This window comes from Malania oleifera, chromosome 2 (genome assembly GCF_029873635.1).
Source record: "Malania oleifera isolate guangnan ecotype guangnan chromosome 2, ASM2987363v1, whole genome shotgun sequence".
Taxonomy (NCBI): Eukaryota; Viridiplantae; Streptophyta; class Magnoliopsida; order Santalales; family Ximeniaceae; genus Malania; species Malania oleifera.
Genome location: NC_080418.1, coordinates 151,313,014 through 151,339,048, shown reverse-complemented (window position 1 = coordinate 151,339,048; position 26,035 = coordinate 151,313,014). Strand labels below are relative to the sequence as shown.

Sequence of the window (26,035 nt, the reverse complement as noted above, 5' to 3'; positions counted from 1 at the left end):
TACATATTTCATGATACTCTCAAGAACTACTCTTCCTAACACCAGAGCTAACAAAATTGAACCCCAAAACACTCACTCTCAAAAGGGCAGACTAACAACTCTTCTACCTATGAGCCTGCTCCACTTGCCCAACTGGCTCACCTGAAAAATAATTCAACACTAGGATGAGCCAAAACTTAGTAAGACGAAACATGTTATTACTAGTATGTGGCTATTGAGATATGGATCTGTAAAAATTAATCAGAGATAAGAGTAGTACAAATACTAAGACTAAAAATGCTAATACTACATAACATATTATAAAACCTTTAACTACATAATTGAACATGTCAAATTGTATGAAATTAATTTTCATAATAATACTACTATTTCGAAAAATCTGATAATACTATAATACCTGAGAATATTTCCCTAGATGGCTGTATGTCATGATTTAACCCCTCATGACAGAGTTGTGAGGCCTGAAGGTTGGATCTATCCTGACTGGCCGACTAGGGTAAACCACTCTACTACTCGGTCAGATCGGCCTTCCTCAACCCATATCTGATAGGGAGCCTGCCCACAACTAGGCACGATCGACCTCATACCACTTACTATCTGAGTTAAGTGGTTGCACTCTAAACTGAATATCTGTATATCTATAGCTACGGTACCGTGTTCTGCTGTCTGATCCATCAGGGTCTGATACTCTATAATACGTTTCTATATACAACTAACTATTTTACATTGATTCTGTAATAACTGTATAACCATAATGTTGTAATAATACGTAACTATATCAATTGTATTTTTCTAAGATAAACTGTAATTCTACCTATTATGGTGCTGTAAAACTATAAAATTATGGTATTCTGAAAGATACTGTAAACACATTTTCATTGTTTGTATATTTTGTAAAACATATTCTTGAAAATACTGTAAAAACATGTTTCTATACTATATTCATACTCTCATGCCACACAATAATTTAAAATACTTTAACATCAATAATAAATTGTATAAATTTCTGCTCTAAATATTAATCTGGTAAAAACATAAATTTCATACTGAAATCGTATTAGGTTTCCTTAGCATAGCATGTTTCCCTTACCAAACTGTCGAAAAGTCCCTATTGTATACTGATCCCACACCCACAGGGCTTCCTATTCCACACCCTGCAAACCACATTTGCTAGAACAGAATATCAATATTTCTTGGCCTACATCATTTCCTACAACTTCCAAAAGGTCAAAAACAGAATAAAAGGCCTTACCTTGATTCTGGGGAGAAATCCAACTCAATTCTACTGACAATCCGCCCCTGCAGATTTGAAGAGAACTCCGCCAGGAGCGTCGTGGTGGCCTCAGATCGTCGATCCGACGACTGATGGGGCCGAAATCAAAGAAAGTTGGAAGGAGAACTGTCTAGGAGAGAGAGAGAGAGAGAGAGAGAGAGAGAGAGAGAGAGAGGAGAGATTTATGCCGGAAATTATGTGTATAAACCAAGTTTAGGCTATTTATACTGCAGCCTTCGTCGACGAGCCACGTCATCTCGTCGACGAAATCAATAGACAATTCGTCGATGAACCTTGCCCTTCGTGGAAGAAATTCAAAGTCGCCCAAACATCCTCTCAGTATTTTCTCGTCGATGAAGCTCGCCCTCTTTCACAAGGTCCTGTTATACCCTCGTCGAAGAATCCCCTGTATTCATCGATGAGGACCAAGGAAAAATTTTTGGTTATTACCCCCAATGTGCAATGTCGTCAACAAAGTCTGCTGTCTCCTTCTATTTTTTTTTCCATTTCTCTCCCTCTTTATTATTGAAATAACATTATTCTTTGGGTTGTTACAGCTCATTTCATTCCGATTAAAGTCGGTTATTCCATGGACAGATTGGCAGAGATTTATATTCAGGAGATAGTTTGCGTCCATGGTGTGCCAGTATCCATAGTCTCAGACTGAGATCCTCGGTTTACTTCACGATTCTAGAAAAGTTTTCATGAGGCTATGGGTACATAGTTAGCATTTAGCACTGCTTTCCATCCCTAGACAAATAGACAAACTGAGAGGGCGATTCAGGCATTAGAAGATATGCTTCATGCATGCGTGCTGGATTTCGGGGGTAGCTGGACTCAGTTTCTACCACTAGTTAAATTTGCTTATAATAACAGCTACCGGTCTAGCATCGACATGGCCCCATACGAGGCACTGTATGGCAGGAGATGTTTTTCTCCTCTCTTTTGGGATGAAGTTGGTGAAAGGAAAGTGTTGGGTCCAGAGATTGTACAATAGGCGTGTGATAAGGTCTGACTAATTAAAGAAAGAATTAGCACCGTGCAGAGTCGGCAGAAAAGCTACGCAGACACTCATCGCCGAGAGCTATAGTTTGATGTGGTAGATCGAGTATTTTTTAAGATAGCTCCTCTAAAAGGAGTTATGAGGTTTGGAAAGAAGGGCAAATTGAACCCTAGGTATATTGACCCATTTGAGATATTATAGAGAATAGGGTCAGTTGCTTATAGGCTAGCTTTGTCGCCAGCTTTGGCTCAAATTCATGATGTGTTTTATGTTTTTCATGTTAAGGAAATACATCCCAGATCCATCTCACATAATTAGCTATGCAGAGATAGAACTCAAGGATTCACTAGCTTATGAAGAGATGCTAGTACAGATTATAGACAGAATGACACAAGAACTGCGTACTAAAGAAATTCAGCTAGTGAAGATTTTGTGGAGGAACCATGCTATGGAAGAAGTCTCATGGGAACTCGAGGATGAAATTAAAAAGAAATACCCACATTTGTTCCAAGAGCAATCAGGTAATGTAAATAGTTAGGTAATGTTTCTTTTGCAGGTACATGTACTATTTAGTTAGTAAGTAGTTTTTAATTTTATTTGTGTAATCTCCCAAAACATAGAATGTAACCATGGTATTCCTCCGTCATAAGTGAGGGTAAGTAATAAAATGAGTAGACACTTTTTGTCACGACCTACTTTTTTTTTTTCACATTTTTTTTTTGATAATATCAATAGCACATTTCCCATATTCCAGTTCAGCAGGTCACAATCCACTTGGACCCGTGGGTACCAGCGATATATCAGAACATACAGCAGAAGCCCTAGTAGCAGAAAACATACAATAATGTACATCTCAATACCATATAATACAATATATCAGAGTTGCTATAGTCCACAGTATTTCCATATATACATATCAAAAATAAGACCTAGGGACATTTCCCCAAAAATCTAACTGTCCCTACAAAACTTACCCTTCAAAAAGGGCAGATACACAGCACTAGCTCAGCGGGCTTTTCCCGCTCTCCTATTTGGGGCTCCTGAAAAGTTTATAAGATTTAGGGGTGAGACACCTCTCAGTAAGGGAAATAAACTAATACCAGTGTGTGACAACATGAGTATTCTGTGTTCTATATATATCATATATAACATATTCAGTACTGTTTATCAAATTTGGAAAAACATATGTATATCAAAACATGGCAGAACATACTGCATTTCATAAGCATATCTCATCTCATATCATAATAATAATAACATAAAAACATTCTTGGTAGGTTAGCTGGCTGTTGTCATGTATTACCCCCACATGACTAGGTTGTGTGGCCCGAAGGCGGGACCTGACAATGGTTGGCCGACCACTGCCAAGTCAAACTGTAGTCTGTAGGTCCGATGAGTCTTCTAGACCTGGTCCGTACACCAGGGGCGATCACAGCACACTTCTTTAATAACCACATCGACCATCCAATCTCACACCACTCCGTACAACGGCGTTAACACAAATATCATGATCATGAGGACCATGGACATATAGCAACGGTACCGTGCAAGTGATAGCCTAAACGAAGTCAACCAGGTTATGATATCATATAGCATATACTAAAAGTGTGATACATAGATATTTCATATCATTTATTCTCACACTAATCATATCATTTTGCATATATACGTGTATCATGAAAATCATCGGCCCATACGCCGATATTACACATTTTATCATAGCTCAACCCATACGTCGGCAAAACATAGCACAACTCGTATGCTGGCAAATCACAGTCACATAGCACGGCCCGTACGCTAGCAAACATAGCACAGCCTATACACTGGCAAATCACAGTCATATAGCATAGCCCGTACGCCGGCAAACATATAAAAACCTCAGCCCGTACGCCGATTTTCCATCATAAAAATCCGTATCATTCACATTTCCATAAAACAGTATTTCCAACGTTTTATACTCATGCCACACTAAACATATTTTCCACGTATTCAACATAACAGTATTTAAACAGTATTTTCCCAAATATAACTCATATATATATAAACATATTTACTTCCCAGAATCAAATACTATATATATACATACATTTTCTCAAAAGGAACTAGTTTAGTTTATCCCCTTACCTGACTACAGAGAAAGCCCCCAAAACAATCTAATCTAACTCCTGACAAATTTCCTGACCAATACCCTGAAAATGAAAAGTCCCAGTATTAAAGTTTAGTATTTCTGTACGTTCAACATTATCTATAACTACCACAAAGTCAAATTTGGCTTAAAAAGCCTTACCTCAAGTTAGGGATGATTTCCAACTTTGTTTTCCCAATGATCCGCTCTAGCAAACTCATAGAGAACTTCGCCAGGAGCGTCGTGGTAGCTTCAAATCTTTGATCCGGCGACAAATAAGCCCAAAATCGAAGAGAGAGAGAGAGAGAGAGAGAGAGAGAGAAAACCGAAGAGGAGAGAGGGGGAAAACTTAGCTTCTTTAGGAAGTCAAAATCCGGATTTTCATATTTATAGAACAGGGGATTTCGTCGACGAGTCCTTCATTAAATTCGTCGACGAGACCCTGTATTCGTCGACGAAATTCAAGCTACCCCAAAACCTCTCTCGGTATTTTCTTATTGACGAAGCCTTGTGTTCGTCGACGAATTTTATTATGCACTCGTCGATGAGGCCCTGTATTCGTCGACGAGTCTTGGCAATTTCCTTGAAATTATGGTTATCCCCCAAAATGCAATGTCGTCGACGAACGCTGTCTCCTTCTGTTTCTGGTTTCCATTTCCCTTCCTTTTTATTATTTAAATCTCACTTTTATTCAGGTCGTTACACTTTTCCTTTACGGGATGATGGAAAGTATAGATGGTGTTCAACCCGGATAATAAATTTTGAGGATGAAATTTTATAAGGAGGGGAGAATGTAATAACCCGAGGAATTTTCAGCATCTTATCGACGAACACAGGGGATTTGTAATAACCCCAAAAAGGGATATAGAAGATTAGTGGAGTGATTCCAAATAATAATAATAATAATAGTAATAATTAATTAATTAATCAGATTTATAAAAAAGAAAAGAAAAATAATAATTAAAATTTATTTTTATTTTTTTAATAAAATATATTATTATTAATATTAATTAAATATATTATTATTATTATTATTATTGTTATTATTATTATTATTATTATTACTCTCTTGAAGCTTCAAAGAAGCTCCAGGAGGTTTTTTCCTTTCTTATTTTCTTTCCTCTTCTTCTTCTTCTTCTTCTTCTTCTTCTTCTTCTTCTGTTTTACGCGCAGACACACTCTCTCTCTCCTCTCATTCTCTCTCCCTTTCTCCTTAGTTGCGTGGTGGATTCTCACCTGATCGAGAATCAGAAGATACTGTTGAGCTCCATTCTCCGCTACCATCATTTCTACCGGAGCGGATCGATGGTAGGAGCGGCGTAGACGTATCTTCTAGGGTAAGTCAATTTTCCCTTTATCTTTAATTTCTTGCAAATTATAAGCCTGATTGATGAACGGACACCACCACGAGAATCTATGGATGATTCTCTACAAGTCTAGCGGGACGAAATTCTCGTGGAGTCGTCGTGGGCAAAACCCCAAATTTAGGGTACGAGGGTTATTAAAGGGCTTATTTTTAATTAATTAGTAATAATTTATAAATGCTAAAATATTGAGCATCTGGAGTTGAAGTAGAATTTTCAGAATTTAGGGCCCGGGTGAGTGCCGCGGGTGTAATTTTGGGATCCGTAGGCAAAATTCAGAAAATTAAGTGGGGGTGTCAAATATTAGTTTAAATGTTAATTTGAGGTATATGAAGCATAAGAAAGGTTAGATGGATATTATTTTGGGGAAATATGTTAATTAATCTAGGGAAATGTAAATTGCAGGAGTTGAGTTTCGGGTGCCAAGGGCATGAGATTTGAGTTCTAACGAGACTCTCAGTAGGTCAGGTAAGTGGAATAAATTATAGTAGCATTTTTAGAATTATCGTTTGAATTAATATATGAAAATGAGCATATTGTATTTTGCCTGAAAATTATTATGATACAAATATCAAATAAATTATGTGGCATTTGAGTAATATTAATTTGTGATGTTTTGGAGTCTGAAACTAATATATTATGAATATTAGATGAAAACTGTGTGGCACATGACATGTGTTGAAAAATGTGAAATATAATGATGGGTATTTTCTGTGAAAATATTGAAATGAGAATGATTGATGTGATTAGTGAAAAATAATGAAATGTGGTATTTATTTGTGAGTGGAAATTATTTGCATGAGAAATGAGTTTGTACAAATTACTGATATGAGTTTTTTGGGAAAATGTGAAAATACGTGAAATATGATATATATTATTACGAGATGATGAAATGTGCATAGAAAGTGATGAGAATATTTATATTGAACTGAATTGTGATATACTGAAATATAATTGACGAAATGTCAATACCGCATAATGATTGCGGGTATGTGGTAGTGAACCTTGATGGATGGTTATGATATTGAGCACAGTACCATTGCTAATGGTGTTAGTGCAACCACACGGACTCTTAGAGCGTGTGGCGTGACAGTCGACTAAGCCTTTTTGTAGGGTTGTTAGGCCCCCTGAGTCCGGATAAAGGTTATAGGTTGGCCAGTCGTACTACAGACGCGATATGTGATATGATACTTTGATCTAACTAGGTCGGCCAACCGCGGTTAGATCCAACCTTCGGACCACACAACCTTGACCATGGGGGAAAGCGTGGCGTGGATAGAAAGATCCTCAAGGTGGCCATGAGTTACAGACGCGATGTTGGTATTTGATACCAAGGATATTCATGAGCTGGAAAGTAAAATGAAAACGGAAAGTGAAAGAATGATAAAATTGGCTAAAATGATAAATGAAAGAAAGAATGGAAATTGAAAAATAAAGAATGTTAAATATGAGAAATGAACTGTGTGAGTTAATGACATAAATAATTGAGACGAAGTGAAACTCTCCGCCTAAGGGCTTACTGAGTAAGGTGAGTGCTCTGATAGTTATCAGATGTGGCCATACCCGGCGGCATAATATGTTAGGGCAAAGGGAAGCTACCTGTAAGAGCGAGTAATCTTCCCTATTCTCAGGAACTTCGTAGGTAAAAATGTGTTGGAATGATTGATTTTAAGAAATGATTTTTAAAGCTTGTAAAAGCTCGTGTTGTATATCTATATGACTATGAGAATATATTTGCCAGTATATTTTCTCAGGTGAAATGTGATTTTGAAAAGTAAAGCATGTTATAACTGAACTCATATGGCCACACTGTAAAGACCCTAAAAATTAAAATGATTAAAATAATTAGGAAAATAAATAAATAAAATAATAAATAAAGTTAATTAATTAATTAAAATTATTAATCAATTAATTAGTTAAACATTATTAAATTAATGTATTAAATACATAAATAAAAATAAATAGTATGAAAGAAATAAAAAAAAATTGAAAAAAATTAATTGAAAAAAGATATATATATATATATATATAATATGTAATAGTTAAAGTCTAAAATATATATATGTTTAAAGATAAACTTCCGGAAGCAAAAGCCAACCCCCCCCCCCTCTGAGTTTTTCCTGCGCCAGCCATCTCCGTCTCCGTCTCTCTCCTTCTCTCAATTTCTCGATAAGTTTGCGGCGGATCAGGAAACGGAAGGTGCCATTGGATTCCTGGTTCCACTACCGACATTTCTACTGGAGCAGATTTGTCGTGGAAACGACTTTGGCACTGCTCCTGAGGAAAGGTAATTTTTCCCTATATTCCTAATTTTTTTGTAAATATGCGGTTAAATCGACGATTGGGCCTAAACACGGTTGTTGTCATTTTGGCATAGGTAAATTTTGAATTGGGGTTTTCTAGGTCCCACTCCAAAGCGAGAGTGGGATTTGAGAAATTTGGAAAAATGGTTATATTTGTGGGTATTATTATTTATTTGGGAATTATGGCCCTAGGAAATATTTAAATAGTATTTTATTTAGGATTAATTTAATGGAACTAGAATTTTTGATTCAGGGTCCGGGTGAGCGCTGCAGGTATTTTTCGGAGTCCCTGTTGGCGTAGTTCAAGAAATTAGATAAGGGGAAAAATATATATTAAACCAAAATTTTTATGAATTTAATGGAAAAATAAATTGTGTTATATATACGTGTATATGTTTCGGTATGGGTAAAATGCCAACTGTTTAAATTATATTTTTCCGAGTTTAGAGTTATTTATTAGATATGTATATGCGAAAATGAACTGATGAAAGTGGAAAAATATTTTCAGGATAATTATGTAAGAAATGAAAGGTATTTTCAGTATATAAACGTTAAATGTTGATTGACTTATTTTACAGACAATGTATGAATTTTACTGCTAAATTGTGTGACATGAGATTTTGTGCAAATATATGTTAAATGTATGAGATGCAGGCTAAGTAAGTAAGACATTATGAATAAAATGTGATATGGACAATGTTGCGTGTGTATGTTAAATGCAACCATGTAAACGTAAGACAACTAAAAGACAGTCATGTTAGCAGATTCTAGCGCATTTCTATGTGGACTAACAAACGATGGCTAAAGAACAGCTGTAGTATGAAGGAATGAAATGAAAAGGTTATGCAATGAAATGACAATGGAATGACAATGCAATGAAATGAAATGTGAAACGTGAATGATACAAATGGGAAAGAGTCACTTAAAGTGAAACACAGTGAAATGTTAAGTTATGAACATGAAAGGATGTGAATGATTGAATAATGATAGAAAAAATGGTGTATTATGATATTAGAAATATGTATGTACGTAGAACATGTTATGATTGGGCGAGGCGTACCTTTCACCTGAGGGCTTGCTGAGTAAGGTGAGTGCACTAGTAGCTACAGATGTGGTAGTAGCCGCATAACGTATTAGGGCAGAGGGAACTTACTTGTATGGGCAGGTAGATTTCCCTATCCTTATGGCCTTTGCCGGTAAACTATTGTTGAACTATGTGAGTACTAGATTAATCTTACACTTGAGGGCTTACTAAGTAAGGTGAGTGCTCTAATATGTTTTAATTGTGACCTTAGGGTTACCTAAGTATCAGAGCAGAGGGATGCCACTTGTATGGGCGGGTAATCACCCCTATCCTTGGGTAATCTCGTGGGTAAATCTTTGCATGTGATTGTTTAGGTTTAGAAAATAGTTTTAATGTTATGATAATGATTTGCAATTATATTTAAAATGATATCTATATACCTCATGTTAGCCACATGTTGTGTTTAATATATTATTTTTTCCCTTACTGAGATGTGTCTCACACAAATATGAATTTATCTTTTTTCAGGATTTCCTCAAGATTGAGCTTTGAGAGCTCGAGGGTTTTTAGCCTTTTGAGGATTGTATAAAGAAAATGGTATATTCCTATGTTAGTTTTGGGGAATGTAAATGTTTATGTTTCACTTCCTTATGTTTTAAGTATGTGGAGAAAAGAATGTTTGTGAACATATTGAAATGTTTAAGAGATATATGTAATTATGGAAATGCAGGTGTTGAAGGATATTATGGTCTATGGATAGAACTAGGAAACTCTAGTATTATTTGTATGATTGAGGTTCATAGTTGTGTTTTTCGCTGCGTATGTATGGTTTAATTATGGAATATCAAGGATTTTATTAGGTATAACGCACCGGACCCGGGTTGAAGGGTTTGGGGCGTTACACACACACTGTAAATAATTTATTCCTTCTTACTGAGATGTGTCTTACACAATTTATCTAAATTTTTCAGGGAACAAAGACCGACTGGGTGATAGAGCTCCATGATAGTAGGGAGTTGGATATACAGGGTGAGTTTGGACTAGGGAGGTGTGATTCCCTATGGTTGTATCATTTTTAGGTATGAGATAGTATTGTGTAAATATGTATGTTAGTACTCTGGATATTGTATTCTAGATGATATAAATATACTGTCTTCCGCTGTTAGGTTTTATAAATAAAATGACTTTTTACCCGGTGACCAATGCGGGTCGGCTCGTATGGATGGTAGTTGGGTTGTTGACGTGGCCGATTTATGGATGTTGTTGATGACGAGTGAAAATTCATTTATTATTAAAAAAAAATTGTACTAAAATCAGGGCGTCACAGGATTCGTCGACAAGGATACAAGAATAGCTCGTCGATGAGGACAAGTTTCGTCGACAACAAAATACCGAGAGAAGTTTTGAGGCAGTTTGAAATTCATCGACGAGGGAGGATGTTCATCAACGAAATTTCTTAAGGACTCGTCGATGAGATGACGTGTCTCGTCGACGAACCTAGGGCTATAAATTGCCAAAACCTGAATTTTTAGCAAAATTTTGGCACAAAAGACTTTCTCTCTCTCTCTAAACAACCATCTCTCCTTCTCTCTTCGATCTCGACCCTATTTCTTGCCGGATCGACGATTTGAAGACACCACGACGCTCCTGATGAAGTCGGAGCGGATCGTTGGTGGAATTGGTTTGGAATTCATCCCAAATTCAAGGTAAGATGTTTTATTCAAAATCTGCTTTTCATGCAATTATAGGAAATATTGTTTGCAGGAAAATATTGATGTTTCGTTCTCGAGGATGTCATTTTCAGGGTGTTGAGTGAACCCTGCGGGTGTAGGGCCAGAGTTCAGTGAGGCTTTTCAAAAACTAGGTAAGGGAAATATGCCATGCTAGGCAATTCTAGTAAGTTTCCAGCATAAATTATACGCTTTTTCCAGACTATTGTTTACAGCAGAAATTATATATATATATATATATATATATGCATGTATACCAGTTATTATACAGAATATGAGTTTTTAAAGTATGTGTGACCTGAGTAGATATTGTCTGATATGGAGTTTTTATATAGTTTTTCAGTATATCAAGTTATGCAGATATAGTTAGATATTTACAAATTTTATACAGACAGAATACGTATACATATACAGTTTTATTCAAATGATTACACAGACAGATATATATAGTAGTATACATATGTTTATTCAAATTAGTATATACAAAGTATATATAAAGCTGTGTTTTCCTAAATGTCATAACACTCAGAGTATACAGATAGATTATACAAACAAATTATACAGTTATTAGCATCAAGATGCTACAGATATTACAGTATTTACAGTACAAATTAATAGTGTTATGGTTATTTTGGAAACATGATGAGAACAGTAAAAGAGTATATATGTATATATATAGTATCAGATCCCTGTGAAAAGATTACAGACAGATACAGATACAGATACAAAATATAAAGCATGGTACCGTTGCTAATACAGATAGAGTGTAATGATTACTCACCGAAACTACGTAATTGGACGTTTAACCCGGGCTTTTTGGTTTATATTTTTAATTAAATGTCCAAAATTGTCCAATATTTTAATAAAATGCCAAAATCATCATTCTTGAACTTTATTGCACTATTTATGAAGTTTTGGTAATTTTTTGTCGCAGGAAAATTCTCGGGAATCAAAGCCGATACCTGTTCGTATTTCGTGCATAACTTTTCCGTCCGAGCTCCGATTGAGACAATTCAAATTTCTAAAGAAATAAGAAAGGATCCTCTACAACTTTTGTGTTTTGAGTTTGGTGAGATTTGGGCTCTAGAAGAGCATAATTTGCAACGAACAGAAAATTAAAAAAATGAAAAAAATCAAGTTGGGTCAACCCTTTGCAAACGGGTCGGGTCATGGCTTCACGGATCCGAGTCTAGGGCTTTCCCCCCATAAATTCCCTTCTCTTCTCCCCTGTTCGGCAGGCAGCCCGTGAGGGCTCTCCTCTCCTCTCCTCTCCTCTGCTCTGCTCTCTTCTTCTTCTTCTTCTTCTTCTTCTTCTCCTTCTCCTTCTCCTTCTCTTTACCTTGCTTTATTCTCATCCTCTCTCTTCCTCTGTTTCTTTGTCTACCTCTGCAACTCCAGCCCTGGTATTATAGCCTCTTCAGCCGCCCAGCCTGCTGCCAGCTACCCTTCCCCTTGCTGTCCGAAGCATCTACTCCACGGTAGCAAATCTTCACCCGAGGCCAACTTGCCAGCTACCGTGAGTACCAGCAGCAACCTTCATGGCCAGCAGCAAAGGCTGTTGCTGCAGCTACTCTCTTCTCATCATCTACTCCACGGCAACAATACTTCAACAGCCATGGCTGAACATAGCATCACAGGCACCCCCTGTCTCAGCAGAGAACAACCCCAACCATACCAGAACAGCTCCGTGACACAGCAGCAACCTTCACGGCCAGCAGCAGAGGCTGCTGTTGCAGCTACTCTCTTCTCTCTTTTCTTTTCTTTTTCTTGTTCTTCTTATTTTTATTAAGATTGTTTATTTTTATTGTTTTAGTTATTAATTGAAAGATTGGATTCTTTTTAAAACTGTTTTAGTTGCATTTTATTTTAATTAAGTATTTGAATTCTCAAGTAATTTTAGCAATAAATTTTATTCGTATTAATTTAATTATTATTTTTTTTCATTCATAATTTTGTTAAAGGTTCGGTTTTTATTGTCTACGTATGTGTTTGATTGAGTTTTTATTGGTGCGTGTTTTAATTTCGTGTTCAAAGTTATTGTCTTTAGTTTTAGTGTGTTTTGATACTTGCTTGATTAAACGTAGGATTTCCATTTTTTTTCTATTGCAAGCATGAGTGGCTAAGTTCAGTAATTCGGGTTGTGGGTCGATGTCGTTTGCGTTCCATGGTTTATTGGTTATCCTATGATATCATTGTTAAACTTTTATTTGGTTAAAACCGAAAATTGAAGGCATCGTTGATAAATCGCTAGCTCTTGCTTCTTGTTTTGTTGTTGACATTAGGCACATCAAAACCTTGATTTAATCTAGGATTTTCATCAACTAATTTACACGACATTCGGTTGATGCTTAATGAGAGTTTATATTTTCTTCCGTTTGGATGTGGCAAATTTACTCGAGCTAAGTAATAAAATATCATCTTATTAATGCCTTGATTGGATTGACAAGAAGAGGAGTAAGGCCTAAGAATTTAGTAAACGATGGAAGCAAACAGACATTGACCCGTAATCTGAGTATTTGGTAAATTGTTTCAGTTAATCTGTTTAATTTGGTTGCTTTATTAGATTTACATTTTTGCAAAATTGATAAAATTTCAGTTTCATTTTGATAGTTTACTCAAGCATCTCCCACTCTGTTTACTGTTCTCAAAATCATAAAAGACCAAAAAGATTTTCAAATCCCATTTTTCAGCAACAAGATTTCACTAAACTTGCATTAATACTTTGATACTCAGTGGTCCCTGTGGAATACGATCCTGGACTCATCCTTGATACAACTTGACACTTCTGCACTTGGAAGCATAACTCAGAACGAGTCATGTAACCACATATCTCAGATAGTGTGTGCCTACCGTTAACTGTGTTCGGAGAGTATGCAGCTACCCAGTTCGCTGGGTTGAGGGGGCCAGTTTGACGAGGTATCGGCCAGTCCCGCGCCTAGGAGAGTATATAGTTTGGCCAGGATGAGGTAGTGTAGAGTATAGTGACTTTCTTAGAGGGCCGACTAGGTTAAGTCCCGCCTACGGGCTGCACAACCCTGTCATGAGGGGTCAAATTATGACATACAGAGTTTCAAGGATAAAAGTACAATTATGTATATATATATATATATATACCTACGGGCTGCACAACCCTGTCATGAGGGGTCAAATTATGACATACAGAGTTTCAAGGATAAAAGTACAATTATGTATATATATATATATATATATATATATATATATATACAGTGTTACAATATTTGATAAATATAGTATGATACTAGTAGTATGAAAAGTAGAAAAATTCAGATGATACAATTATGTTTTAAACTGCGAAAAATGTAAGATATGCTTTACAGATATATCATTTTATTACAGCTCAAATGTTATTTAAAGTTTATATGTAACTTAGTCACCACACACTAGTAATAGCATATTTCCACTTACTCAGCATCTACGCACTCTATTTTCTAACATTTTTCAGGTGAGCCAATTAGGTGAGCAGATCAGACTCGCGAATAGAGATTTCTTGATTACCTTGGTTATAGGGTGAGTTTGAGATAGAGTTTTGTGTTTTTGGGGTAGATGATACTGGAAGAAAATGTTTTATTACTATAGTCTGTATGTATAGAATTTTGGTATTGTATAGTGTATATGGATGTATGACTTATGTTTCTGCTGCATAGGTATGATTATATATATATAAATGATATAATTTTGAGGTCATTACACTTCCAGTATTCACAAACACCTGTATGTTTCACAACCACCCATTTCTCAGGAGACTTAAAACATAAAACATAAAACATAGAGTTTATACATTCCTAAAAGCATCATCAGAAATTATACCCTTTCTATTACTATATTCCAAAATGATATAACAACCTCGTGCCCTTTAAGCTCGATCCCATGGGGGTCTTGAAAAAGATTAGTTCATATTCGGGTGAGACACATCTCAGTAAGGGAAGAAACAATATATTAAAATAGTGTGTGGCCAACATGAGTTTATAATCTACATAATATTTAACATTTTTAGATTTTAACATAATTCCTGAAATCATTTTCTGGACCTAATTAATCATATGCAAAAGATTTAACCCACGAGATTACCCAAGGATAGGGGTAATTACTCGCCCATACAAGTAGCACCCCTTTGCTCTAATACATTGGGCAACCCAAAGGTCACAGTAGAAGCATACCAGAGCACTCACCTTACCTAGTAAGCCCTCAAGTGATAAATTAATCTTGTACTCACACAGTTTATACAAAAGTTTACTGGCGAAGGCTCCCAAGAATAGGGAAACTACCCATACAAGTAGTTTCCCTCTGCCTTAGCTCGTTATGCAGCCTACTGCTACACCTGATACAACCAGGGCACTCACCTTTCTTAGCAAGTCCTCGGGCGAAGAGTTTATCTCACCCAAATGTAACATGTTCTACTAACATAAATACTGATAATACCATAATACATTATTTTATTTGCCATTATCCTGCATTTCTCAACTATTTATGTTTCCATCTTTTACTTTTCATTTCATTTCACTTTATATAGCTCTTTCCCTTTTTACATTGTTCACATTTCTTATTTCATTTTCATTTCATTCATTTCCATTTTCATTTCATTTCCTAGCATCTTTCAGCTGTTTTACCCAGCATTTTTTAGTTGTCATATATTTACCCAACATCTTTCAGTTGTTTTACTCAACATATTTCAGCTGTTTTACTCAACATCTTTCAGCTGTCATACATTTACCCAGCATCTTTCAATTGTTTTACCCAGCATATTTTAGCTGTTTTACCCAACATCTTTCAGCTGTTTTACCCAACATTTTTAGCTATCATACATTTACCCAACATCTTTCACATGTTTACATTGTTGTATTAACACACATAAGCAGCATAGTTCATATCATATTTTATTCTCAATGCATTACTTACTTAACCTGCATCTCATACATTTAACATATATTTGCACAGAACTTACATTTACTCATGCCACACAATTTAGTAATAAAATTCATACACTGCCTGTAAAATAAGCCAACCAACATTTAATGTTTATATACTGAAAATACCTTTCATTTCTTATATAATTATCTTGAAAATATTTTCCACTTTCATCAGTTCATTTTGGCATATACGTATATAATAAACAACCCTAAACTTGGAAAAACATAATTTAAGTGGTTGGTATTTTAAACCCATACCAAAATATATACACGTATTTATAACACAATTCATTTTCCATTAAATTCATAAAATTCTGGTTTAATATATATTTTCCCCCTTACCTAGTTCCTGAAAAAAAACCCGCTAACACCCCAACCTACGCCCCACGGTGTTCAAAATCCCTGAAACCCTGAAATTCAAACATCACTACGTTACTCATTACAATCCCTAGAATAACTTTCCCTAAAATTCCCCTAAATTCTGAATAGCCTAAATAGTCCAATAAAGCCTAAATTATTAAACTTACCCCCGATTTAGGATTGGTACCCCAGAGTTCCATTTTGAAAACCCGCTTCGGTTAGATTGTAGAGAATCTCCCGATGAATGTCCTAGCAATTTCTGTTCGTTAATTGGCCTTATAATTTAAGAGAAATTGAGGTAAGTTTGAGAATTGACCTTACCCCGGGAGATATGTCTACACCGCTTTCACGACATATCCACTCTAGTAGAACTGTCGGTGGCGGAGAGCAGAGCCCAATGGTATTTTTAGATTTCTGATCGGCCAAATATCGAAGACGAGATGGAGGAGAGTGGGAGAGAGGGGACGAGGATATGGAGGGGACGCAGACGCTGCCTCTCTGTAAAAAAAAACAAATGTTTCCTTCTTCCTGAAGCTGCTTCAAGAAGTTATCATTATAACATATATATATATATATTTTAAAACTTTAACTTATACATATTTTATATATATATATATAAGTTATTATAATATATATACATATATATATATATATATCTTATTTCAATTAGTTTTTTTTTAATTTCTTTCATGCTATTTCTTTTTATTTATTTATTTAATACATCAATTTAATAATGTTTAACTAACTAATTGATTAATAGTTTAAATTAATTAATTAATTTTATTTATTATTTTTCTTAATTATTTTAATTTTCTGGGTCTTTACACCCTATAACTGATCAAACAAATCATCAATGCAGGGAAGCGGGTACTTATTCTTGATAGTCATTTTATTAATTTCTCTGTAGTCGATGCACATTTTCATCGACCCATCCTTCTTCCTTACAAATATTATCGGCGCTCACTAGGGTGACAAATTGGGCTGAATAAACCCCTTATCTAACAATTCCTATAGTTGTTATTTCAACTCTTTTAATTCCGCTGGTGTCATTCTGTACGGTGCTTTAGAAATCGGCGCTGTCCTCGTAACTTGATCAATAGAAAACTCTACCTCACGATCATGAGGTAGTCCTGGAAAATCCTTGGGAAATACATCTGGAAATTCCCTCACCACCGAAATATCCTCTAACCTCGACTCCCCTTCTGATACTGCATTCATAGAGGCCAAATATCCCTGACAACCCTCTAGCAACAATCTCCTCTCCTGAATGGCAGATAATAACTGTGGTGGGGTGTGCATACATGACCCCACAAATTTGTACTCCTATTCTCCTAGAGGTCTGAACACTACCTCTCTTTGATAGCAGTCGATACTAGCATAGTGGGCAACTAGTTAGTCCATTCCCAAAATTACCTTGAACCTATGCATATTCAAAACCACCAAGTTAGTTGGTAAAGACCTCCCCTGAATACCAACTGGACAATTTCTGAGTACCTTCTTACATAACCCTACAGCCCTAGTCGGCATAGCCACTGACAAACTGACATCTAACGGCTGAGTTTCTAACCCACAAAACTTGGAAAACTCCCGAACTATAAAGGAGTGAGTCGCCCCTTAATCAAATAAAACAATTGCTTTATAAGACATAATTGGAACAATACTTGTCACGAAATCTCTTGCCGCCTTAGCATCTCTTGGTGTTAAAGCATAGACCCACGCTAGGGCGGTATTCCTCCGCTGACTGCCTCGGGGTTCCTGGTGACCTCCTCGGTACGGTCTAGGAGTAGGTGCATTTACTAGCAATGCTCGGCAATCTCTCACCATGTGGCCAGGATGATAGCATCGATAACAAACCATCTCTCTGACCCGACTCTCTCTTGGATGTTTCCTATAACATCTGGGACCGAGAAGGGGCATCAGTCTGCCTTGTACCACTCGAACTCCCATCCCTTGTCTCCGACCTCCTCTGCTATCCTGCCTCCTCCAAGGTCCTTGGTTGGAACCTACCTGAAAATCAAGAGGCATGGGCCTCTTTCTCTGGCTCTACACTGGGGCACTTCTCTGTAAGCTAGTCTCAATCACTGTAGCTTTATCTACCCGTTCTGAGAAGGTCTAGACGTGAAAGCCCACAACCTGCTCATACAAACTGTAACGACCTGCTAAATTTTTTTTTTGTAATATATATACTAAAATTCACACTGCTCTGATACCTTCTAATTTAAATCTAAGCATAAACTTAAGCAGCGAAAAGTTGAATACATAAAAACATATCCACACATATACTACAATACCATAGTGTCAGAGTAATCCTCAACTGTACATACACAACTATTCTCCAAAAATACTCCCTACTGAAACTAGGGACACACAAAATAACTTCCCATAATACTCACCCTCAGAAAGGGCAGTACTGTAGCCCCTCTATCTGCAAGCCTGATCTGCTCGTCTAACTGGATCACCTGAAAAATATTAAATCACTGGGATGAGACAACGCTCAGTAAGATGAAATATGTTATTGCTAGTGTGTGGCAAGTGAGTTACATGCTTGTAAAATCTGATTTAGAAATACCATAAATAACGGAATCTGAGAAAACCTATATACCTATTACAATATAAATCATACCTATGTTGCTTAACATAAACTGATTTTTCTAAATATTATATTCATAACACTTCTAATATTTATAGGTATGTCTATTTTCTATAAATCTGATCATACATATATATAATAACTAAGAAAATTCCCTAGATGGATAACTGAAAGTCATGATTTAACCCCTCATGACAGGGTTGTGCGACCCGTAGGCAGGACCTATCATTGGCTGGCCGACCAGGATAAGTCAACTGAACTCCGATAGTCAGATAGGCCCCCTCAACCCTTATCTGAAGGGGAGCCTATCTACAACATAGGTATGATCGACTTCTGAATACCACATATTATCTAAGTAATGTGGTTGGACTTTGAACTGAATATAGCTACGGTACCGTGCTCTACTGACTGAATATGATCCATCAGGGTCTGATACTATATAAGTAACTGATATTTAAAATACCAATTCACCCCCTCTTGGGATTACAGTAAAGCTAACATGGTTTGATAATGATTTTTAGAAAATATTATAAACATTACAAAAAGTATGATATTGTTCAGTATAATGTGACAGTTCAGCCGACCCAATGCCGTGATAGTTCAGCCGGCCCAGTGCTGCAGCTGTTCAGCCGATCCAGTGCCATGATAGTTCTGCCAACCTAGTGCTGCGATAATTCAGTTGGCTTTATGGCATGATCAATTATGATATAATATTTTATTAAGATATTATGATATAATAGATTTTACGCAAAAATATGAAAATGAGATATGTTACAATTATATTATGAATTGTATGGTAGTAGAACCCTGATGGATTAGTTTAGATTCAGAGCACGATACTGTAGCTATTATTTTAGATTGGTGCCACCACACGTCTCAGATAGAGTGTTGGTGTATGGTAGACGATTGAGCAATTGAAGAGTAGTATATCCTTTCTGGTAGTTCGGATTAAGTTGGGGTGACCAATCGTGCTTACAGACGAGTCATTTTTGGCTTAGCGTGGTAGGCCAATCATTGCTAAGTTTCGCCTATGAGCTGCACAACCTAATTATGTGGGGGTAATACATGATATCAGCTACCTAAATCCATCAAGGGGAAAATTTTAATATTATATAGATATAGCAGGCAATTTACATGTATATAGAAACTTATTATGCCAGAGTAAGTTTATGTTGAAAATATGATTTTACCAGACTTATATAAGTATGGGTACATATTTACATGATTTATCAGTTACAGTTAATTATGTTACAGTTAATTATTTACAGGATATGTTTATAACATACTAGAACTCATGTTACCATACACTGATGATAATCTATCCCATCTTACTAAGAAATGTCTCACCTAAGAATTTAAACATTTTAGGAAACCCGGACAACCGTGTGGAGTGAACTCCAAGGTAGAAGAGACCTTGGTACTATAGTATCAGGGTAAGTGTTTTGAGTTGGGGGATATGTTTGTGGAATCCCTATGATATTTTATGGATTTTTGGGGATGTGTATGTATATTTATGGAGACAGTAGAACTGTAACGACCTGAATAAAAAATGGGATTTAAATAATAAAGAGGAAGGGAAATGGAGATAGTAACAGAAGGAGGAAGTCGATGACATTGCACTTTGGAAGGAATAACCAAGGGGAATCATCAGAATTCGTCGACAAATACAGGGGATTCGTCGACGAAGAGATACCGAGAGAGGTTTGAGCCGATTGAATTTCATCGATGAGGACTCAATTTCGTCGACAAATTTATTAAACGATTCGTCGACGAATGACGTGGCTTGTCGACGAATCCTCTGCTCTATAAATATCAAAATCCGGATATTATCTTCATTATTAAGTTAACTCTCCTCTCTCTCTCTCTCTCTCTCTCTCTCCCCTTCAGTTCTCCCTCTTTCTTTCGTCGATTTCGGGCTAAATTTACGCTAGATCGACAATCCGAAACCACCACGATGCTCCAAGGAAAGTTCTCTCCAAATCTGCCCGAGCGGATCGTTGGTGAAAGCAAGTTGGAAATCATCCCTGAGTTGAGGTAAGGCTTTTTAAGCCAAATTTGGTCGTGCGATAGTTATAGGAAATGATGTACGCATGAAAATACTGAAGTTTAATATTGAGAGTTTTCATTTTTAGGGTATTGGTCAGGAAATCCTACGGGTGTTAGACTAGAATATTTTGGGGGCTTTCTCAGTGGCCAGGTAAGGGGATAAATTAGGCTAGTATTTTATGAAAAATGTATGTATATTATTATAGAATTTGATTTAGGGAAATGACTGTATTTATATATGATTTATATTTGGGAAAATATGGTTAAAATGATGGTATGTTAAATATGCGGAAAATCTATTTAGTGTGGCATGAGTATAAAATGTTTAAAATATTATTTTCTGGAATGAGATTATGATACGGATTTTTATAATAGGAAAACTGGCGTACGGGCCGAGATTTTTATATATGTTTGCCGGCGTACGAGCTATGCTATGATGTTATTTGCCAGCGTACGGGCTGTGCTATGATGTGATTTGCCAGCGTACGAGCTGTGCTATGATATGTTTGCTGACGTACGGGCTGTGCTATGATGTGATTTGCCAACGTATGGGCTGTGCTATGATTTGCCGGCATACGGGCCAAGCTATGATAAAATGTGTAATACCAGCGTACAAGCCGATGATTTTCATGATATACGTATATATGCAAAATGATATGATTGATATGATAATTAGTGATATGAGATATCCATGTATCACAGTTTTAATATATGTTATATGATATCAGAACCTGGTTGGCTTGGTCTAGGCTAGCACTTGCACGATACCATTGCTTTGTGTCCATGGTCTTCGTGATTATAATATTTGTGTTAACACCGCTGTATGGAGTGGTGTGAGATTGGATGATCGATGTGGTTTTAAGAAGAGTGTGATTGCCCCTGGTGTACGGACCAGGTCAGGCAGACCTATTAGACTTACAGACTGTACTTTTGACTTGGCAGTGGTTGGTCAACCATTGTCAGGTTCCGCCTTCGGGCCACACAATCCAGTCATGTGGGGGTAATACATGACAATAGCCAGCTAACCTACCAGGAATGTTTTTATGTTATTATTATTATATGAGATGAGATATGTTTATGAAAATGCAGTATGTTCTGCCATGATTTGATATATATATGTTTTCCCAGATTTAACAAACAGTTACAGCATATGTTATGTATGGTATATGTAGAACACAAAATAATCATGTTGCCACACACTGATATAAGTTTATTTCCCTTACTGAGAGATGTCTCACCTCTAAATTTTATAAACTTTTCAGGAGCCCTAGATAGGAGAGTGGGAAAAGTCCCGTTGAATTAGAGCTATTGTCTGCCCTTTTTGAAGGGTAAGCTTTGGTAAGGACAATTGGATTTTTGGGGGAAATGTCCCTAGATTTTGTTTGAGATGTGTATATACTGAAATACAGTGGTATAGTGACTCTAGTATTTGTAATAATGTGATGGATGTTTTGTATTTACAATATTGTGATTATATGTTTCCTGCTGCTTAGGCTTCCGTATTGTATTTTGATTTTTCTCTGGTATCCATGGGTCTAGGTGGATTATGATCTGTTGAGCTGAGATTTGTGATATTGATTTTATAAAAAAAAAAATGTGGAAATTAAGCAGGTTGTCATAAGAAATCTGATATTGTATGTGAGGTTCTGATACATTATGTTTTCCGCTGCATGAATAGTATGTATTTAAGAATATGAATACCTCTGGTACCCCACTTTGAGTCCGGGTTGACATTGTAAATATTATTATTATTGGTATCAAAACATTTTTATATTCATAGCAATATAATTTTTGGGTCGTTACAGCAGTAGCTTCAATATTTATTCAATATAATATTTTTTTGTCAACATCAATATCAATATAAATAAATACTTATTGTTAATACTGTGAGTGTGAATAATAGCACTGATTACTGAACAGTGAACACTGTGAGACTGAGCTGTATCCCATTATCCTATGTAGCAGCATGCATGCGTGTGGCTGTGGGGCGCTGGCAATGGGTAGTGGGCTGGGGAGGTCTTGGACTTTTATAATTAATCAGTTAATGGGCTTTTAAGTAGGTTGGTGGATATCCACAGGTAAATCTAACCCGACTCACTAAGGGGGTTGATATAAAATGAAAATTCATATTTGATTCATTTAAGAAGCGAATCGATTATAAGTCGAGTAAAGCAAGTTGTATTTGATTGAGATTAACGAATTTGTATACATTTTACTAGTCTACTTGTACTCGTGTGTTTAATATTTTCTTTTAATTTTACGAAACAATGGCGCAAATGGCGCAGGCTGTCGGGTGTTTTCTTACTCGAATCAGGGGAAGATTAGGGAAGGTAAAGGAGGAAGCTGGCCGGACCACCGACAGGACCATGAATGCGAGTGACTGTGCGCGAGCGAGCAGTGCACCAATCCATCATTCTAAGACCACCCCAAGTTCCTCCATATCACTTCTCTCTGTTAAAATATGAACGCTGCATATCAACGGCTCCAGACGTGGTTCCTCTGCTGAATCTGTGCTCCAACGTCAAACACTTGTACCAAACTCATGGCTTCATGGTTCGCAGAGGGCTGGATCGGGACAACCTCCTCCTGGGCAGATTCATTGACGCCTGCTCTTCTCTAGGCTTTTCAGACTATGGCTATTCAGTCTTTACACACAAAACTCACCAACAGGGCAATGACATCTATCTCTTTAACACCGCCATCAGGGCTCTCTCTCGCTCTCCTACGCACTCTCCCAAAGACGCCATCCTTCTCTACAGTGGCATTCAAGTTGCAGGCCTTCGACCTGACGCTTACTCCCTCCCCTTCGTCTTGAAGGCTGTTGTTCGTCTATCCGCAGTTGAAGTCGGAAGAGAGATACACTGTCAAGCTCTTGGCACAGGGTTAGAACTCGACGTTCATGTGGCGACGGCTCTCATTCAGATGTACTCTACGTGCGGGTGCGTTTCCGATGCCCGAAAGCTGTTTGACGAAGTGTCTGTGAGAGACGTGACCTTGTGGAATGCGATGGTAGCTGGTTATGCTAAGGGCGGTGATGCTGATAATGCCCGCGACTTGTTCGAGCATATGCCTGACAGGAATGTAATTTCGTGGACTGCCATGATTGCTGGTTATGCTAAGATGGATCGATCAGGTGAAGCGATTGCAATGTTCCGGAGAATGCAGCTGGAGGACGTGCAGCCTGACGGAATCACATTGTTGGTTATGCTCTCGGCTTGTGCACATTTGGGTGCCCTTGAATTGGGGAAATGGATCCACAGCTACGCAGACAAGCATGGATTTTCTAGACGCATTCAGCTTAACAATGCCCTGATAGACATGTATGCAAAATTAGGGAAGTTAAACAAAGCGCTAGAAGTTTTTGAAAACATGGAGCATAGAAGCGTTATAACTTGGACAACAATGATCGATGGACTGGCCCTACATGGGCTTGGAAAAGAAGCTGTTGATATGTTCTCTCGCATGGAAAGTGCTGGAGTTAAGCCAAATGCAGTTACTTTTATTTCTATTCTATCTGCTTGTAGCCATGTTGGATTGGTTGAAATTGGTCTTGGATATTTCAACAGTATGGGTTCAAAGTACGGGATCAAACCAACAATTGAGCACTATGGTTGCATGATTGATTTACTTGGGCGTGCCGGTTACCTCCGAAAGGCACTGGAATTGGTTAGGGTAATGCCATTTGAAGCAAATGGAGCTATATGGGGTTCCCTTCTCGCTGCTTCGAGAATTTATGGCAATGCTGAGCTTGCCGAACATGCTTTGCAGCATCTAGCAAAGGTGGAACCCTATAATGGCGGAAACTATATGCTTTTATCTAACATATATGCTGCCCGTGGTTGGTGGACTGAAGTTGGGGTAGTAAGGAAGGAAATGCGGGACAAGGGCATTAAGAAGACGCCTGGTGGGAGTTTCATTGAGGTGAATAACAAAGTTCATGAATTCATAGCCGGTGACAGATCACATCCAAAATCTACTAGGATATATGAAGTTTTGGGCAAGATAAACTGGCAGTTGAAGATGGCTGGTTTTGTACAAATGGAATGTGAGATGGATGCATGAATCAAGCAAGGGAACAAAGCTTTCCTACTTATGTGGAGACTTCCTCTTTGTTTGAAACTAACTTTGTGCATTATAGAAAGAATTATGCAACATGACTTGTAAAGGTGCTATAGCTCCCAAGAAAAATGTGGAAAGAATTTTGCGATTGAAAAACTTAGTAAATTGGATTCACATTGACAAGATGTATTTTCAGCTAAATGTAAATTTACCAATGGACTAGGCTAGCACATTCAATGGTTATCTTATCTACTAAAGCGATACATGAACCATTTTTCGATACTTTCGGACTTCACCTTGGTGTCTTGCTTCTATCTTGGGTTTTGTTGCATCAAAGTTCTTACATGATTACTTTTGGACTTCAATTCAGTGGCTTGCTCGTCTCTTGGGGTTCATTGCATCAAAGTTCTGACTTTCTAAGCTAGCAGGTATATTCTTTGCAAAATCTTTGTTTTGTCTAAGTTTTGGATTTGACACTAGCAAAATTTTTTGCATGCCCAAGTTCTTATTGTTCTAATATCTTGCACTTTCTTCTTCCATCCTAAAATTTCAAAAATTAGCAGCAGTTCAAGATGATGATGAATGGGTTTGCTTCCCAGCTTTTGGGGCTTAGAAGGTAGAATAAAATACCATCTTAGCTAGTTTTGTTTTTTTTTTTTCCTAATTAAATTTGCGCTCCATTACTAGGAGATAAGCAAAGATGAGAAAAGAAATAAATTTATCTTTATTCTATTTGGTTTAAGTGGGGAGAGAGTGGAGAGAAACCTAGGGAAGAAAAATAAAAGCAGTGGTCATTCACAATAATAACCCATGCAGAACCACATTTTCGAATTGTTTAAGGTTTAAGATAGCCTTGAAGAAATGGAATGTGGAGGTGTTTGGCGATTTGAGGATCAAAAAGCATAGGATTTTAAAGCAGATAGAGCATGTCGATCCCCAAGAGAATTTGGTAATATTTTTGAAGAGTTGGTTAAGAGAGTGGCCTTGAAAATGGAGTTGTTAGAGGTCAATTTTTCGTAGTGGAGGAGGTTATTGGTTTTTATAAGTATTTGTATTTTGAGGAGGTTTTGCATTGATTAATGATTGAGCGATGCTCTGTATCGAGTGTTTAGGATGGCATGGTTGGGGAGACATTTTGAAGAGGAAGAGGTTAAGTAGGCAGTGTTTGGCATGGACAAAGAGAATGCTATTGGGTTAAGTAGGTTTAATTTTTCTTTCTTTCAACATTGT

At 36.9% G+C, this 26,035-nt stretch overlaps 1 protein-coding gene across 1 annotated transcript; it reads left to right on the top strand.

Moving 5' to 3' along the window:
• Positions 1 to 22,810: 22,810 nt before the first annotated feature.
• Positions 22,811 to 25,085, top strand: LOC131149481 (pentatricopeptide repeat-containing protein At5g56310). Its single transcript, XM_058099938.1, has 2 exons — positions 22,811 to 22,824; positions 23,032 to 25,085. Exon 2 carries the CDS (start codon positions 23,117 to 23,119, stop codon positions 24,806 to 24,808), a length of 1,692 nt encoding a protein of 563 aa, XP_057955921.1. The 5' UTR covers positions 22,811 to 22,824; positions 23,032 to 23,116; the 3' UTR covers positions 24,809 to 25,085.
• The last annotated feature ends 950 nt before the right edge of the window (positions 25,086 to 26,035 follow it).